At 48.5% G+C, this 19,337-nt stretch overlaps 1 protein-coding gene across 1 annotated transcript in view; it reads right to left on the bottom strand.

Moving 5' to 3' along the window:
• LOC122789882 (mast/stem cell growth factor receptor Kit-like) overlaps nucleotides 1-19,337 on the bottom strand; it is a 666,793-nt gene that overhangs the window by 97,448 nt on the left and 550,008 nt on the right. Inside the window, exon 12 of the mRNA XM_044057314.1 lies at nucleotides 11,496-11,595. Coding sequence (XP_043913249.1) covers nucleotides 11,496-11,595 — 100 coding nt within the window. The remainder of the gene's footprint in view (nucleotides 1-11,495; nucleotides 11,596-19,337) is intronic.

Below are 19,337 nucleotides of genomic sequence, written 5' to 3'. Positions count from 1 at the left end.
CTGCTCTACGTACAGCATGTCCTGCTCCATGTACAGCATGTCCTGCTCCATGTACAGCATGTCCTGCTCTACGTACAGCATGTCCTGCTCCATGTACAGCATGTCCTGCTCTACGTACAGCATGTCCTGCTCCATGTACAGCATGTCCTGCTCTACGTACAGCATGTCCTGCTCTACGTACAGCATGTCCTGCTCCATGTACAGCATGTCCTGCTCTACGTACAGCATGTCCTGCTCTACGTACAGCATGTCCTGCTCTACGTGCAGCATGTCCTGCTCCATGTACAGCATGTCCTGCTCTCATTACAGCATGTCCTGCTCTCACGTGCAGCATGTCCTACTCTCGTACAGCATGTCCTACTCTACGTACAGCATGTCCTGCTCCATGTACAGCATGTCCTGCTCTACGTACAGCATGTCCTGCTCCATGTACAGCATGTCCTGCTCCATGTACAGCATGTCCTGCTCTACGTACAGCATGTCCTGCTCTACGTACAGCATGTCCTGCTCCATGTACAGCATGTCCTGCTCCATGTACAGCATGTCCTGCTCTACGTACAGCATGTCCTGCTCCATGTACAGCATGTCCTGCTCCATGTACAGCATGTCCTGCTCCATGTACAGCATGTCCTACTCTACGTACAGCATGTCCTGCTCTACGTACAGCATGTCCTGCTCCATGTACAGCATGTCCTGCTCTCGACAGCATGTCCTGCTCTCGTGCAGCATGTCCTGCTCCATGTACAGCATGTCCTGCTCCATGTACAGCATGTCCTGCTCTACGTACAGCATGTCCTGCTCCATGTACAGCATGTCCTGCTCCATGTACAGCATGTCCTGCTCTACGTACAGCATGTCCTGCTCACGTACAGCATGTCCTGCTCCATGTACAGCATGTCCTGCTCCATGTACAGCATGTCCTGCTCTCGTACAGCATGTCCTGCTCCATGTACAGCATGTCCTGCTCTATGTACAGCATGTCCTGCTCCATGTACAGCATGTCCTGCTCTCGTACAGCATGTCCTGCTCTCGTACAGCATGTCCGCTCTCGTACAGCATGTCCTGCTCTCGTGCAGCATGTCCTGCTCTCGTACAGCATGTCCTGCTCCATGTACAGCAGGTCCTGCTCTCGTGCAGCATGTCCTGCTCTCGTGCAGCATGTCCGCTCTACATACAGCATGTCCTGCTCTCACGTACAGCATGTCCTGCTCTCGTGCAGCATGTCCTGCTCCATGTACAGCATGTCCTGCTCTACGTACAGCATGTCCTGCTCCATGTACAGCATGTCCTGCTCCATGTACAGCATGTCCTGCTCTACGTACAGCATGTCCTGCTCCATGTACAGCATGTCCTGCTCTACGTACAGCATGTCCTGCTCTACGTACAGCATGTCCTGCTCTACGTACAGCATGTCCTGCTCTACGTACAGCATGTCCTGCTCTACGTACAGCATGTCCTGCTCCATGTACAGCATGTCCTGCTCCACGTACAGCATGTCCTGCTCCATGTACAGCATGTCCTGCTCTACGTACAGCATGTCCTGCTCTACGTACAGCATGTCCTGCTCTACGTACAGCATGTCCTGCTCCATGTACAGCATGTCCTGCTCCATGTACAGCATGTCCTGCTCCATGTACAGCATGTCCTGCTCTATGTACAGCATGTCCTGCTCTACGTACAGCATGTCCTGCTCCATGTACAGCATGTCCTGCTCCATGTACAGCATGTCCTGCTCGTGCAGCATGTCCTGCTCTCGTACAGCATGTCCTGCTCCATGTACAGCATGTCCTGCTCTACGTACAGCATGTCCTGCTCTACGTACAGCATGTCCTGCTCCATGTACAGCATGTCCTGCTCTACGTACAGCATGTCCTGCTCTACGTACAGCATGTCCTGCTCCATGTACAGCATGTCCTGCTCTACGTACAGCATGTCCTGCTCCATGTACAGCATGTCCTGCTCTACGTACAGCATGTCCTGCTCCATGTACAGCATGTCCTGCTCTACGTACAGCATGTCCTGCTCCATGTACAGCATGTCCTGCTCTACGTACAGCATGTCCTGCTCCATGTACAGCATGTCCTGCTCCATGTACAGCATGTCCTGCTCTACGTACAGCATGTCCTGCTCCATGTACAGCATGTCCTGCTCCATGTACAGCATGTCCTGCTCTATGTACAGCATGTCCTGCTCCATGTACAGCATGTCCTGCTCTACGTACAGCATGTCCTGCTCTACGTACAGCATGTCCTGCTCTACGTACAGCATGTCCTGCTCCATGTACAGCATGTCCTGCTCCATGTACAGCATGTCCTGCTCTACGTACAGCATGTCCTGCTCTACGTACAGCATGTCCTGCTCCATGTACAGCATGTCCTGCTCCATGTACAGCATGTCCTGCTCCATGTACAGCATGTCCTGCTCTACGTACAGCATGTCCTGCTCCATGTACAGCATGTCCTGCTCCATGTACAGCATGTCCTGCTCTACGTACAGCATGTCCTGCTCCATGTACAGCATGTCCTGCTCCATGTACAGCATGTCCTGCTCCATGTACAGCATGTCCTGCTCCATGTACAGCATGTCCTGCTCCATGTACAGCATGTCCTGCTCCATGTACAGCATGTCCTGCTCCATGTACAGCATGTCCTGCTCCATGTACAGCATGTCCTGCTCCATGTACAGCATGTCCTGCTCCATGTACAGCATGTCCTGCTCTCATGTACAGCATGTCCTGCTCCATGTACAGCATGTCCTGCTCCATGTACAGCATGTCCTGCTCCATGTACAGCATGTCCTGCTCCATGTACAGCATGTCCTGCTCATGTACAGCATGTCCTGCTCCATGTACAGCATGTCCTGCTCCATGTACAGCATGTCCTGCTCCATGTACAGCATGTCCTGCTCCATGTACAGCATGTCCTGCTCCATGTACAGCATGTCCTGCTCCATGTACAGCATGTCCTGCTCTCATGTACAGCATGTCCTGCTCCATGTACAGCATGTCCTGCTCTCATGTACAGCATGTCCTGCTCCATGTACAGCATGTCCTGCTCCATGTACAGCATGTCCTGCTCCATGTACAGCATGTCCTGCTCTCGTACAGCATGTCCTGCTCCATGTACAGCATGTCCTGCTCCATGTACAGCATGTCCTGCTCCATGTACAGCATGTCCTGCTCCATGTACAGCATGTCCTGCTCCATGTACAGCATGTCCTGCTCCATGTACAGCATGTCCTGCTCCATGTACAGCATGTCCTGCTCTCATGTACAGCATGTCCTGCTCCATGTACAGCATGTCCTGCTCCATGTACAGCATGTCCTGCTCTCACAGCATGTCCTGCTCCATGTACAGCATGTCCTGCTCCATGTACAGCATGTCCTGCTCTACGTACAGCATGTCCTGCTCCATGTACAGCATGTCCTGCTCCATGTACAGCATGTCCTGCTCCATGTATAGCATGTCCTGCTCTCGTACAGCATGTCCTGCTCCATGTACAGCATGTCCTGCTCCATGTACAGCATGTCCTGCTCTACGTACAGCATGTCCTGCTCCATGTACAGCATGTCCTGCTCCATGTACAGCATGTCCTGCTCCATGTACAGCATGTCCTGCTCCATGTACAGCATGTCCTGCTCCATGTACAGCATGTCCTGCTCTACGTACAGCATGTCCTGCTCCATGTACAGCATGTCCTGCTCCATGTACAGCATGTCCTGCTCTACGTACAGCATGTCCTGCTCCATGTACAGCATGTCCTGCTCCATGTACAGCATGTCCTGCTCCATGTACAGCATGTCCTGCTCCATGTACAGCATGTCCTGCTCTACGTACAGCATGTCCTGCTCCATGTACAGCATGTCCTGCTCCATGTACAGCATGTCCTGCTCCATGTACAGCATGTCCTGCTCCATGTACAGCATGTCCTGCTCCATGTACAGCATGTCCTGCTCTCGTACAGCATGTCCTGCTCCATGTACAGCATGTCCTGCTCCATGTACAGCATGTCCTGCTCTACGTACAGCATGTCCTGCTCCATGTACAGCATGTCCTGCTCCATGTACAGCATGTCCTGCTCTCATGTACAGCATGTCCTGCTCCATGTACAGCATGTCCTGCTCCATGTACAGCATGTCCTGCTCCATGTACAGCATGTCCTGCTCCATGTACAGCATGTCCTGCTCCATGTACAGCATGTCCTGCTCTGTACAGCATGTCCTGCTCCATGTACAGCATGTCCTGCTCCATGTACAGCATGTCCTGCTCCATGTACAGCATGTCCTGCTCCATGTGCAGCATGTCCTGCTCCATGTACAGCATGTCCTGCTCCATGTACAGCATGTCCTGCTCCATGTACAGCATGTCCTGCTCCATGTACAGCATGTCCTGCTCTCATGTACAGCATGTCCTGCTCCATGTACAGCATGTCCTGCTCCATGTACAGCATGTCCTGCTCCATGTACAGCATGTCCTGCTCCATGTACAGCATGTCCTGCTCCATGTACAGCATGTCCTGCTCTCATGTACAGCATGTCCTGCTCCATGTACAGCATGTCCTGCTCCATGTACAGCATGTCCTGCTCTACGTACAGCATGTCCTGCTCCATGTACAGCATGTCCTGCTCCATGTACAGCATGTCCTGCTCCATGTACAGCATGTCCTGCTCCATGTACAGCATGTCCTGCTCTCGTACAGCATGTCCTGCTCCATGTACAGCATGTCCTGCTCCATGTACAGCATGTCCTGCTCTCATGTACAGCATGTCCTGCTCCATGTACAGCATGTCCTGCTCCATGTACAGCATGTCCTGCTCCATGTACAGCATGTCCTGCTCCATGTACAGCATGTCCTGCTCCATGTACAGCATGTCCTGCTCCATGTACAGCATGTCCTGCTCCATGTACAGCATGTCCTGCTCCATGTGCAGCATGTCCTGCTCCATGTACAGCATGTCCTGCTCCATGTACAGCATGTCCTGCTCCATGTACAGCATGTCCTGCTCTACGTGCAGCATGTCCTGCTCCATGTACAGCATGTCCTGCTCCATGTACAGCATGTCCTGCTCTACGTACAGCATGTCCTGCTCCATGTACAGCATGTCCTGCTCCATGTACAGCATGTCCTGCTCTACGTACAGCATGTCCTGCTCCATGTACAGCATGTCCTGCTCCATGTACAGCATGTCCTGCTCTCATGTACAGCATGTCCTGCTCCATGTACAGCATGTCCTGCTCCATGTACAGCATGTCCTGCTCCATGTACAGCATGTCCTGCTCCATGTACAGCATGTCCTGCTCCATGTACAGCATGTCCTGCTCTCGTACAGCATGTCCTGCTCCATGTACAGCATGTCCTGCTCCATGTACAGCATGTCCTGCTCTCGTACAGCATGTCCTGCTCCATGTACAGCATGTCCTGCTCCATGTACAGCATGTCCTGCTCTACGTACAGCATGTCCTGCTCCATGTACAGCATGTCCTGCTCCATGTACAGCATGTCCTGCTCTACGTACAGCATGTCCTGCTCCATGTACAGCATGTCCTGCTCCATGTACAGCATGTCCTGCTCTACGTACAGCATGTCCTGCTCCATGTACAGCATGTCCTGCTCTACGTACAGCATGTCCTGCTCTACGTACAGCATGTCCTGCTCTACGTACAGCATGTCCTGCTCCATGTACAGCATGTCCTGCTCCATGTACAGCATGTCCTGCTCCATGTACAGCATGTCCTGCTCTACGTACAGCATGTCCTGCTCCATGTACAGCATGTCCTGCTCCATGTACAGCATGTCCTGCTCCATGTACAGCATGTCCTGCTCTATGTACAGCATGTCCTGCTCCATGTACAGCATGTCCTGCTCTACGTACAGCATGTCCTGCTCCATGTACAGCATGTCCTGCTCCATGTACAGCATGTCCTGCTCTACGTACAGCATGTCCTGCTCCATGTACAGCATGTCCTGCTCCATGTACAGCATGTCCTGCTCTACGTACAGCATGTCCTGCTCCATGTACAGCATGTCCTGCTCTACGTACAGCATGTCCTGCTCCATGTACAGCATGTCCTGCTCCATGTACAGCATGTCCTGCTCCATGTACAGCATGTCCTGCTCTCATGTACAGCATGTCCTGCTCCATGTACAGCATGTCCTGCTCTACGTACAGCATGTCCTGCTCCATGTACAGCATGTCCTGCTCTACGTACAGCATGTCCTGCTCTACGTACAGCATGTCCTGCTCCATGTACAGCATGTCCTGCTCCATGTACAGCATGTCCTGCTCTACGTACAGCATGTCCTGCTCCATGTACAGCATGTCCTGCTCTACGTACAGCATGTCCTGCTCCATGTACAGCATGTCCTGCTCCATGTACAGCATGTCCTGCTCTACGTACAGCATGTCCTGCTCTACGTACAGCATGTCCTGCTCCATGTACAGCATGTCCTGCTCCATGTACAGCATGTCCTGCTCCATGTACAGCATGTCCTGCTCCATGTACAGCATGTCCTGCTCCATGTACAGCATGTCCTGCTCCATGTACAGCATGTCCTGCTCCATGTACAGCATGTCCTGCTCTACGTACAGCATGTCCTGCTCCATGTACAGCATGTCCTGCTCCATGTACAGCATGTCCTGCTCCATGTACAGCATGTCCTGCTCTACGTACAGCATGTCCCGCTCCATGTACAGCATGTCCTGCTCCATGTACAGCATGTCCTGCTCCATGTACAGCATGTCCTGCTCTACGTACAGCATGTCCTGCTCTACGTACAGCATGTCCTGCTCCATGTACAGCATGTCCTGCTCCATGTACAGCATGTCCTGCTCCATGTACAGCATGTCCTGCTCTACGTACAGCATGTCCTGCTCATGTACAGCATGTCCTGCTCTATGTACAGCATGTCCTGCTCTACGTACAGCATGTCCTGCTCCATGTACAGCATGTCCTGCTCCATGTACAGCATGTCCTGCTCCATGTACAGCATGTCCTGCTCTACGTACAGCATGTCCTGCTCCATGTACAGCATGTCCTGCTCTCATGTACAGCATGTCCTGCTCCATGTACAGCATGTCCTGCTCCATGTACAGCATGTCCTGCTCTCATGTACAGCATGTCCTGCTCCATGTACAGCATGTCCTGCTCCATGTACAGCATGTCCTGCTCCATGTACAGCATGTCCTGCTCTCGTACAGCATGTCCTGCTCCATGTACAGCATGTCCTGCTCTCGTACAGCATGTCCTGCTCCATGTACAGCATGTCCTGCTCCATGTACAGCATGTCCTGCTCTCATGTACAGCATGTCCTGCTCCATGTACAGCATGTCCTGCTCCATGTACAGCATGTCCTGCTCCATGTACAGCATGTCCTGCTCCATGTACAGCATGTCCTGCTCATGTACAGCATGTCCTGCTCCATGTACAGCATGTCCTGCTCCACGTACAGCATGTCCTGCTCCATGTACAGCATGTCCTGCTCTCACGTACAGCATGTCCTGCTCCATGTACAGCATGTCCTGCTCCATGTACAGCATGTCCTGCTCTACGTACAGCATGTCCTGCTCCACGTACAGCATGTCCTGCTCCATGTACAGCATGTCCTGCTCCATGTACAGCATGTCCTGCTCCATGTACAGCATGTCCTGCTCCATGTACAGCATGTCCTGCTCCATGTACAGCATGTCCTGCTCCATGTACAGCATGTCCTGCTCATGTACAGCATGTCCTGCTCACGTACAGCATGTCCTGCTCCATGTACAGCATGTCCTGCTCCATGTACAGCATGTCCTGCTCCATGTACAGCATGTCCTGCTCCATGTACAGCATGTCCTGCTCCATGTACAGCATGTCCTGCTCTATGTACAGCATGTCCTGCTCTACGTACAGCATGTCCTGCTCCATGTACAGCATGTCCTGCTCCATGTACAGCATGTCCTGCTCTACGTACAGCATGTCCTGCTCCATGTACAGCATGTCCTGCTCTCATGTACAGCATGTCCTGCTCCATGTACAGCATGTCCTGCTCCATGTACAGCATGTCCTGCTCTCGTACAGCATGTCCTGCTCCATGTACAGCATGTCCTGCTCTCATGTACAGCATGTCCTGCTCCACGTGACAGCATGTCCTGCTCCATGTACAGCATGTCCTGCTCCATGTACAGCATGTCCTGCTCCATGTACAGCATGTCCTGCTCCATGTACAGCATGTCCTGCTCCATGTACAGCATGTCCTGCTCACGTACAGCATGTCCTGCTCCATGTACAGCATGTCCTGCTCTCATGTACAGCATGTCCTGCTCCATGTACAGCATGTCCTGCTCACGTACAGCATGTCCTGCTCCATGTACAGCATGTCCTGCTCCACGTACAGCATGTCCTGCTCCATGTACAGCATGTCCTGCTCCATGTACAGCATGTCCTGCTCGTACAGCATGTCCTGCTCTCATGTACAGCATGTCCTGCTCTCGTACAGCATGTCCTGCTCCATGTACAGCATGTCCTGCTCCATGTACAGCATGTCCTGCTCCATGTACAGCATGTCCTGCTCCATGTACAGCATGTCCTGCTCCATGTACAGCATGTCCTGCTCACGTACAGCATGTCCTGCTCCATGTACAGCATGTCCTGCTCTCGTACAGCATGTCCTGCTCCATGTACAGCATGTCCTGCTCCACGTACAGCATGTCCTGCTCCATGTACAGCATGTCCTGCTCTCACGACAGCATGTCCTGCTCCATGTACAGCATGTCCTGCTCTCATGTACAGCATGTCCTGCTCTACGACAGCATGTCCTGCTCCATGTACAGCATGTCCTGCTCTCATGTACAGCATGTCCTGCTCCATGTACAGCATGTCCTGCTCCATGTACAGCATGTCCTGCTCTCACGTACAGCATGTCCTGCTCCATGTACAGCATGTCCTGCTCCATGTACAGCATGTCCTGCTCCATGTACAGCATGTCCTGCTCCATGTACAGCATGTCCTGCTCACGTACAGCATGTCCTGCTCCATGTACAGCATGTCCTGCTCCATGTACAGCATGTCCTGCTCTCGACAGCATGTCCTGCTCTACGTACAGCATGTCCTGCTCCATGTACAGCATGTCCTGCTCCATGTACAGCATGTCCTGCTCTCATGTACAGCATGTCCTGCTCTCGTACAGCATGTCCTGCTCCATGTACAGCATGTCCTGCTCCATGTACAGCATGTCCTGCTCCATGTACAGCATGTCCTGCTCTCGTACAGCATGTCCTGCTCCATGTACAGCATGTCCTGCTCCATGTACAGCATGTCCTGCTCTACGTACAGCATGTCCCGCTCCATGTACAGCATGTCCTGCTCCATGTACAGCATGTCCTGCTCTCGTACAGCATGTCCTGCTCCATGTACAGCATGTCCTGCTCCATGTACAGCATGTCCTGCTCTATGTACAGCATGTCCTGCTCTACGTACAGCATGTCCTGCTCCATGTACAGCATGTCCTGCTCCATGTACAGCATGTCCTGCTCCATGTACAGCATGTCCTGCTCTACGTACAGCATGTCCTGCTCACGTGCAGCATGTCCTGCTCTCGTACAGCATGTCGTGCTCCATGTACAGCATGTCCTGCTCCATGTACAGCATGTCCTGCTCTCACGCAGCATGTCCTGCTCCATGTACAGCATGTCCTGCTCTACGTACAGCATGTCCTGCTCCATGTACAGCATGTCCTGCTCTACGTACAGCATGTCCTGCTCCATGTACAGCATGTCCTGCTTCATGTACAGCATGTCCTGCTCCATGTACAGCATGTCCTGCTCCATGTACAGCATGTCCTGCTCACGTACAGCATGTCCTGCTCCATGTACAGCATGTCCTGCTCTACGTACAGCATGTCCTGCTCCATGTACAGCATGTCCTGCTCTCATGTACAGCATGTCCTGCTCCATGTACAGCATGTCCTGCTCCATGTACAGCATGTCCTGCTCCATGTACAGCATGTCCTGCTCCATGTACAGCATGTCCTGCTCCATGTACAGCATGTCCTGCTCTACGTACAGCATGTCCTGCTCTACGTACAGCATGTCCTGCTCCATGTACAGCATGTCCTGCTCCATGTACAGCATGTCCTGCTCCATCGTACAGCATGTCCTGCTCGTACAGCATGTCCTGCTCCATGTACAGCATGTCCTGCTCCATGTACAGCATGTCCTGCTCCATGTACAGCATGTCCTGCTCCATACAGCATGTCCTGCTCTACGTACAGCATGTCCTGCTCTACGTACAGCATGTCCTGCTCCATGTACAGCATGTCCTGCTCTACGTACAGCATGTCCTGCTCCATGTACAGCATGTCCTGCTCTACGTACAGCATGTCCTGCTCTCATACAGCATGTCCTGCTCTCGTACAGCATGTCCTGCTCCATGTACAGCATGTCCTGCTCCATGTACAGCATGTCCTGCTCCATGTACAGCATGTCCTGCTCCATGTACAGCATGTCCTGCTCCATGTACAGCATGTCCTGCTCCATGTACAGCATGTCCTGCTCTCATGTACAGCATGTCCTGCTCCATGTACAGCATGTCCTGCTCTCATGTACAGCATGTCCTGCTCCATGTACAGCATGTCCTGCTCCATGTACAGCATGTCCTGCTCCATGTACAGCATGTCCTGCTCTCATGTACAGCATGTCCTGCTCCATGTACAGCATGTCCTGCTCCATGTACAGCATGTCCTGCTCCATGTACAGCATGTCCTGCTCATGTACAGCATGTCCTGCTCCATGTACAGCATGTCCTGCTCCATGTACAGCATGTCCTGCTCCATGTACAGCATGTCCTGCTCCATGTACAGCATGTCCTGCTCTCACGTACAGCATGTCCTGCTCCATGTACAGCATGTCCTGCTCCATGTACAGCATGTCCTGCTCCATGTACAGCATGTCCTGCTCCATGTACAGCATGTCCTGCTCCATGTACAGCATGTCCTGCTCCATGTACAGCATGTCCTGCTCCATGTACAGCATGTCCTGCTCTACGTACAGCATGTCCTGCTCCATGTACAGCATGTCCTGCTCCATGTACAGCATGTCCTGCTCCATGTACAGCATGTCCTGCTCTACGTACAGCATGTCCTGCTCCATGTACAGCATGTCCTGCTCCATGTACAGCATGTCCTGCTCTACGTACAGCATGTCCTGCTCTACGTACAGCACATACACAACTTGGCAGGCAAGTGTACATTGTGGCCTGATTGTTGCATGCATTAGCTGCTGTGAAGTATATCCTCTGTGGGTTGACAGTGCACCATAGTCCTCCATTCATTTATGTGCTGTTGTTTTGCACTCCCCTCCCTCCCTTGAGGACTAGCTTCTCCAATACCAGATGGACTGCTGGATTACATGTTGTCTGCATCACACTTGGGGCTTCATCCCGATGCACCAGGAAGATGACCCATTCAGAAAGCTGTGACTTATTTAACACCAGCTGCAAGATAAAACAAAATCTTCTTACATTCCAGGGGGTGCAAAATCAGGGCTGCACATCTGGCATCCATCCTTTATCATCTTATAAAACTTGGAGTCCAATGGCATTCCAGGATAAGGACTGATTCCTAAAGTTAAAAAAATGTATTGGTTACATGCTCTCAGCTGAAAAATAGATTTCTTAGTTGTACACCAGAATCTATCATAGTTCTGAACCTGTTAGCACAAGAACTCTGGATAAAGCATGACACAATGAATGGGTGGACAAAGACCCGAAATCAGGTAACATTTTAAATAGTGCTCTTATAAATTAAAAAAAAAGTTGCTATAACAACACATTATACATTAGCATGTTAAGTAGCGAAAGACATGAAGTTTGAAATTCAAATGTATGTCATTATTTAATAACTTTAGTCCTAGATGATCTGCCATAAACCACATATTTTATGAAGAACAGACCAAATATATGGGGCAAAAATATGAATATTCTGCAAAAGTGTGGTCAGCTGAGAGTCATGGTAGCAATGTACTACTAACCACTAAAGTTACAGAAAACAGAACCCAGGTCGCTGATACACAGCGTTAACCTCCCGGCATCTCAAATCTCAAATAAGATCACCAATTACTATCGGACTGCTACACTGCTGAAATTCTGAGCAGCATCCCAGGTGCTTTAAATAGTTAATGTCATTTTAACTGAGAAAACATTACAGTTCTATAGTTTATAGTCCAAGTGCTTCTCGACAGCCAATATAACACCCATAAATGTATTAGTTTACTTAATGCTACCCCCATAGTGCCTTTTTTAGGCAAGGCTCAAAAGACAAACCCACCTCCATAGGTATCACAAGGGATAAGAAACTAAGAGTAATGCTACTCAACGCCAGAAGTCTAAACCTCAAGATGCACGCACTCAAAACTCTCCTTAGCATGGAGAACATCGATATCTGTGCAGTAACAGAAACCTGGTTCAGAGTTCCCGAGAGCACCCCAACACTACCAGGTTATACCTCATACCATGCTTTTCGGTCCCAAAACTTGGACCGAACCACAAAAGGAGGGGGAATATCGATATTCATCAAAGATACCCACACCTCCAGGTTGGTGGCACAGCACGAAGCATCAGAGACTATCCATGTGCAACTAACAGTGGGTAAAACTGCCTTCCAGTTTATAGCCTGCTACAGACCACCCTCCCAAACCCAGGAACCCCACTCGGCCTTCCTGAGAACACTGGAAAATATGAAGGTCTCTCCAAACACCATTATATTGGGAGACTTCAACTACCCAACCATAGACTGGGAGCATTACTCTAGCTCCAACACCCTAGCCCAAAGGTTCCTAGAATTTATAAACTCAAATGCTATGGAACAACTTGTTACCACTCCCACAAGAGGGAAAACATACTGGACCTGATCATCACCAACATGAGGACTCTATGCTCCAGACCAGAAGTGTATCCCTCACTGGTAAGATCAGACCATAAACTAATCTCACTGGATATTCACATCCCGACCCCACCCCCTGCCCAGAAAACCACAGTGAAAAACTTCTCTAAAGCAAATTTCACACTCCTCAAAACCGAGGTGGAGTCCTTCAAAGCCCCCGGGCCTGTGGAAAATACAGCCCAGACCGCAGAATCCTTTATAAACGCATTCTATGAACACCTTCAGGAATGCATGGATCATGCAATCCCAAATAAAACCAAGACCCAATCCTCCAAAGGCAGACGTCCTGTCTGGTGGACCCCAGCCATAAACAAACTATACAATAGAAGGAGGAAACTACTAAATGATAGAGCAAAATCCCAAAAAGGGAAGGCATCACTGATCAGTATTAGCAAAAAACTACGGGCACTCATAAAATTGTCTAAGGCCAGCTTCGAGAGAAAAATTGCACAGGACACTAAGGATATTCACAAGGCTTTCTTTAGTTATGTTAGGAACCTGGGTGGTAATTCCCAGATATGCTCAGAATTAGTCCAAAATGACAAAAAATACACTGAACCCACAGACATTGCCAACATCCTAGCTGACAGGTTCAGCGCAAACTTCTCCCCCCACTCCCCACCAAAAGGGCAAATATCTATCCCAGCAGAGTGCTGCCCCCTGACATCTCAGATGCTCAGTTAAGAGCCGCCCTCTCCAAAGCACAAAACACAGCATCAATGGGACCAGATGGTGTCCCGGGCTGCGTCCTACATGAACTCCAAGAAGAGCTAAACCCAAACATAAAACTACTGCTCAATTTTAGCCTTACTATAGGATATGTGCCCAAAGAGTGGCGTACAGCAACAGTGGTCCCTCTCCATAAAGTTGGTGCCTCAACGGATCCTGGAAACTATCGCCCTATAAGCCTGACTAGCTTGGTCTGCAAAGCTATGGAAAGGATCATCATGGACCTCATAAATAAAGATATTGGGGACCTACAGACACTGGATCCTACCCAGTTCGGCTTTGTTAAGGGCAGATCCTGCCTCTTAAACCTGGTTGATTTCTTTGAAACAGTCACCAAGGCCATTGACGAGGGGAAGGTGGCCCACACAGCCTACCTGGACCTCACAAAAGCCTTCGATACAATACCCCACTCGGGCATTATAGATAAGCTCACCAGCTTAAATATAAACCCCTATGTCACTAGATGGATTGCAAACTGGCTCAAGGACAGAACCCACATGGTTAGAATTGCTGGAGCCATGTCAGACTCCAAACCAGTTACAAGTGGTGTCCCACAAGGCTCAGTCCTGGGACCTCTCTTGTTCGGTATATATTTCTCGGAGGTACAGGCCAACACGGAAGGACTGTGGCTGACCAAGTTAGCAGATGACTGCAAACTGGGCACCATAATCGACTCTCCAGCCGACACAAGCATCCTCCAAAAGCGCCTCATAGAAACAGACAACTGGTGCCAGAGCCATGGCCTCAAGCTAAATGCCAAAAAGTGTATAGTCATCCCCTTTGGCAAAAACAAAGTGCCCACAAATTACCACATAGGTGGTAATCCATTAAGTACAGAAGAAGTAATTAGGGACCTGGGGACCCAAGTTGATAGCAATCTCTCATTTGACAACCACGTGGCCAAAGTGGTTAGAAAAACATTTTATATAGCCCACCTAATCATGAAGGGATTCACATCTAGATCAGGGAGGTCATCGTGCCTCTTTACTCATCCCTCATCAGGCCCATAATTGAGTACAATGCCCCTTTTGGGATGTACCTTACCAGACACCTGCAGCAACTGGAAAGACCCCAAAAGTACCTCACCAAGAGGATCAAAGGGCTCAAACAGATGCCATATGCTGCCCGGTTAAAGAAATTCCAGCTCTACTCAGTGGCATACCGCCTGTTCAGAGGCGATCTGTGCCTGACGTATAAAGCCATGTCCAACCTGGAATTAATGGACATGCTGCACCTCAGAAAATCCAAATCCCATCGAGCTACACGCTCGAGAGACTTGAACCTCAGCACTGAAATAAATAGGACATACTGGAGGGACAGATTCATAACCCAGAGGCTCCCTTCACTCTGGAATAAAATGCCCAGTCCAGGTTAGGCAGAGTCCCTCATTGACTCTCTTCAAGAGGAATCTTGATGAGTGGATGGGAGATCGTAGGTTTACCCCGGGTATCACTTCTGTGTCACTGTTAGACAGAGGCACAGTATACTAACCTCGAAAAAGGGCATAGCAAAATAAATTTAAAATGGGTGGCGAAAGCCAAACACATTCTGGCTAGGCTTATAAATGCCCTAGGGCAGATAGCCTGGTATGAACCTATGAACCTATAATAATGCAGCAGCTGCAAAGAAAACAATATCATCATCAAAATGCCGAGCTTCTACCCTTTACCCTAGACAACTCATCACTACAGAAACTATAGTATAACGCATATATTTTAATGTCAACAACATCACTTAGATAAGGCTTAAAACTATTACTATTTCATAAAAAACTTGCTTTTAATTTCCTTCAACTTCATACTCCAAGGTTCTTCAGCAATATTACTAGACTAAGGAAATTTCCCAAACAAAATAAAAAGATCTCCACTTCCTACCGTCTGTGCCACTAACAAATAAGCATTCCTTTCCACTATTCTTTAAGACATTTCATATTAATCTTCAGAACATATGCCTTGCTTCATTCATTTTACTTGAAACACATTGAAAAAAACTGAAAATAAGTCTGTCACACTGAATGTAGGTCATTCCTTCAACCAGCTATACATCTGCATTTCTTGTCGAAGCCATTTATTCTAACATGTAAAATTCACCACAAGCATTCAACCTCTTTGACATGCTGATCATATATGATCACTCTTAGAAATTAATACTTCATCAGGTACTTCCCCACGATAACTAGCATGAGATCGCAAGCCTCTAAAGTGGACTATTGCAGTTTTCTTTTAAAGCATAGAACTCCCTCCTAAAACCTGTATTTAAAATAGCAGTAGCTAATCCTACAAAACAAAGGACATCATTAGCTGTTTACTGTCTGACTACAACAGACGAATTACAGCATACGGAATAACACAACTCCAAAATAAATCTCCAGCTACTCAGTATGTACCACAAACCTACCGCCAAAAACTGCCTTCCAAACCACAATAGGGCAGACGTCCTCCTCCGCACAAAAGCAACAGAAATCCTCCCTTATTCACCTCATTAAAGCAAACAAATCTGAGACTATATTATCACCACACAAGGAGAAACACTGATTCCTAAAACCTTGCCATCTACTGTAGCAACAGTCCACCCTTGTGGACTCCAGTGTATGTCAGTTCTTGGCATCCCCAAGTATTAAACAAAGAATGAACTTGAACATATTTGATGTTTTGTGTTTTAAACATTGTAAATGTATAGAACTCCAGTAGCACAATATGAAACCGAAAGGCTGAAATATGACAACAATACTTCTAGACTCAACATTTTGCATCCTGCAGCTCAAAAACTACTGAACAACATGACAAATCCAAGACAGATTGTGCTAGATTCAGTAATGTCTGCACTATGTGTATAACAAGTGTGCATGATCTGTATTCAAGACCATCCCTACCACACTTTTTGTGCTTTCTGGTCACTTAGAAAGATGACACTAAATGTACAAGTAGTCTATAGTTTGTGATAACCTCTCTAAGGAACTAAAACTATAGTAAACTAAAAACTAAACTAAAAAACAGTTTGTTGAAAGGCAGAGACACACAAGTGGCAGAAGGGTGAGACCCAAAGGCCTTCAGGTATACAGATTCCTCCTCAGAAGGGTTGATGGACTTCCAGCTGCCTCTCTGTTTTAGTATTTCCAGGATGTCTGCGAAGGAGACATCTTCAGAGTGTGACCGTGGGGACCCTTCCAAATCATCAAGTCTGTATCCAATGTGATGGACTCCTCTGGTGAGTCTAAATGCTTCCTCTTGCATAGCCTCTTCCGAGGGACCTCTTCAGAATGGTATTCTGGAAAGGTTTCGGAAGAGAGGGGGTCACTCAATGGGGCATCCTGAGGCCTAGGGTCTTTGTGTCTCTGTGGATGCAGTGGTGCTGAGAAAGATACCAGTGCCTTTGCGGGAAGAATGTCCCGACCTGAGATTGGACCTATCTGTGGAGACAGCACTCTCCACATCACCTCGAAAGCCCCCCCCCCCCGATCCGAGGAAACTCCCAGCTCTGAAGAGCCAGAGGGAATCCCCGGAACCAAGGGGGTTGGTTTTGAGGTTGAGGTAGGAGCTGAGCTCATCTGAGCTGATGCTCTGAGAGGCAAGTTCGGATCCAACAGGTGTACAATCTGACTCTCCTCCCCTGACCTGATGCTTGTGTGACCCGACTCTCCCCCCGGACCAAACTGGAGAGCATTGGCTCCTAGACTCCTCGAGTCTGGGCATTCTAGCTCCAAGGTCCGAGATTAGATCGGAGGAGAAACTGACGGAGAAAGGGTAGGCTTGGTCAGTTCCAAAGCCCTCTGGGTTTGATCCGACAACAGTCTGCTGAGTGCCAGTGTCCTTAACAGCCTCTGCACTATGCGATCCACATCATCATCGGACAAGCCCTGGAAGATAGAGAGGATGGAGCAGGAGATATGGAGGATTGCAACAATGGAGACCTTAGGGTGGGAGATACTGCTTCCAATTCTGGGGATCGGCTCCACAAATGAAATTCCAATGGCACTGAAATAGCTGCAGTCGAGGTAGAAGGCTTCTTGGGCCTGACGGCCTTCGGGTCCGAAGATGAGACATTTGTTAATTTTTTTGTTGGCTCCGACTGAGGTACTTGAAGATGAGGACCTTTTCCCCGACTTTTCAGACCTTGAAGAGGGGAACTGGCCCAATTTTGAAGTACCCCGACCTTCTTCAATTGCTTGAGAAAAAGAGGTCTACAACAAGCCTCTCAAAATGAGTTTTGTTCTTCCTTTCCAGTAATTCTCTGTGACTAAAAGAGTGACAGATGGCACAGGACTCCTGCAGGTGAACAGCTCCAAGACAGTACACACAAATGGTGTGTCCGTCAGTCAGAGACATCTTTTGGCTACACTTAAACACATTTCTTAAACCCAGAGGGTTCAGCTTCCTTGGGATCTTTTGAAGACATTATAGTGTAGTGATCAACAACAACAGCAGAAAGGAGCTAACAACTTCAGAAAAAATATATGTATTCTACTACTACTTTTTTATTATTATTTTTTATTATTATTATTATTCTATCCTTAAGGAAAAACCAACGGGAAAAGCCCTCTAAGTAAAACAGGCTAAGGCAGCTCCCTAATATAAAAAAATCTGCCTATATAGTTAAGGAGGAAGGTAAAAAAAAATAATAGGAAAGCCCTCTAAGTCAAACGGGCTAATATAAAACAAATCTGCCTATATAGTTAAGGAGGAAGGTAAAAAAAAGGAATAGGAAAGCCCTCTAAGTCAAATGGGCTTTTGAGAAATAAGCCGGGATAGGGAAGAAAGGCCTTGCAGGAAAAATGACAGTCAAACAACAATTCAGTACAGAAAACGGAAGCACACACAATCTACTCAGTAAACTTTAACTACAATAAAATAGTTTGAAAAAAGCTAACAACTTTCAAAAAATATAGAGAAAAATTCTACTTTGCTAGAGCCAGCAGGAAGTGCACCTGATCTTGTTTAGCAGCAAACAAGATCTGGGGAGCTCTCCTAGTGCATGATGGGATATTTTTTTTGCCACAAGCTAGTGGAAGACCTCGAGCTTTTTTATAGGCCGAGTCGAAACCGAGGATCAGTTTCAAACCCAACCTGCTAAGAATGAAGGTGAGATAGGACAACATCACATCTAAAAGTTGCAGGAAGAAGGTGTGAGTTATGCTTCTGTTGTGTGTTCACTCAGAACAGTTTACACTAAGTGTAGGCATTAGTGAATCCCAGTGAAAATCCTTTATCAGAGGTTTTCTTTCATATATCCTTTCAAAATGTCTGGATTTCTGCATTGTATTCAAAGTCAAAGTAAATTTTTTTGTCATTTAGAACTACACATGTGTAGCCTAAACAAATTTCTTGCATCAGCTCAAGTCTTCAGATTACAAAGGAAAGTGAAACAACACATACACGTAGAGGAATAAACATGAAAAGAAATTATATACTCCATAATGTTCCAGCTCTGTTGTTGGCTCTCATTTGCTCTTCAACTTATGGGTTTCGGATCCAACGCAGCTGTATATCAAAGCTGTAGGCTCCAACATCTGAGCTCCTCCCCTAGCCATGATGCCCCTCTCCTCCAAATCCCTCAGATCGAGTTCGCTGCAACCTAGCATATCACATAAACCAAACACCCAAAGACAAGAGACATTAATTTTAATCAGCCAAGCTAGGATACTTCAGGAGATTAAGGAGAAACCGAAGTGTCTGTGAAAAACAATATCTGTTAGG

This window comes from Protopterus annectens, chromosome 15.part0 (genome assembly GCF_019279795.1).
Source record: "Protopterus annectens isolate FY-2018-M chromosome 15.part0, PAN1.0, whole genome shotgun sequence".
Lineage (NCBI taxonomy): Eukaryota > Metazoa > Chordata > Ceratodontiformes > Protopteridae > Protopterus > Protopterus annectens.
This window is presented reverse-complemented; position numbering and strand designations above follow the sequence as displayed.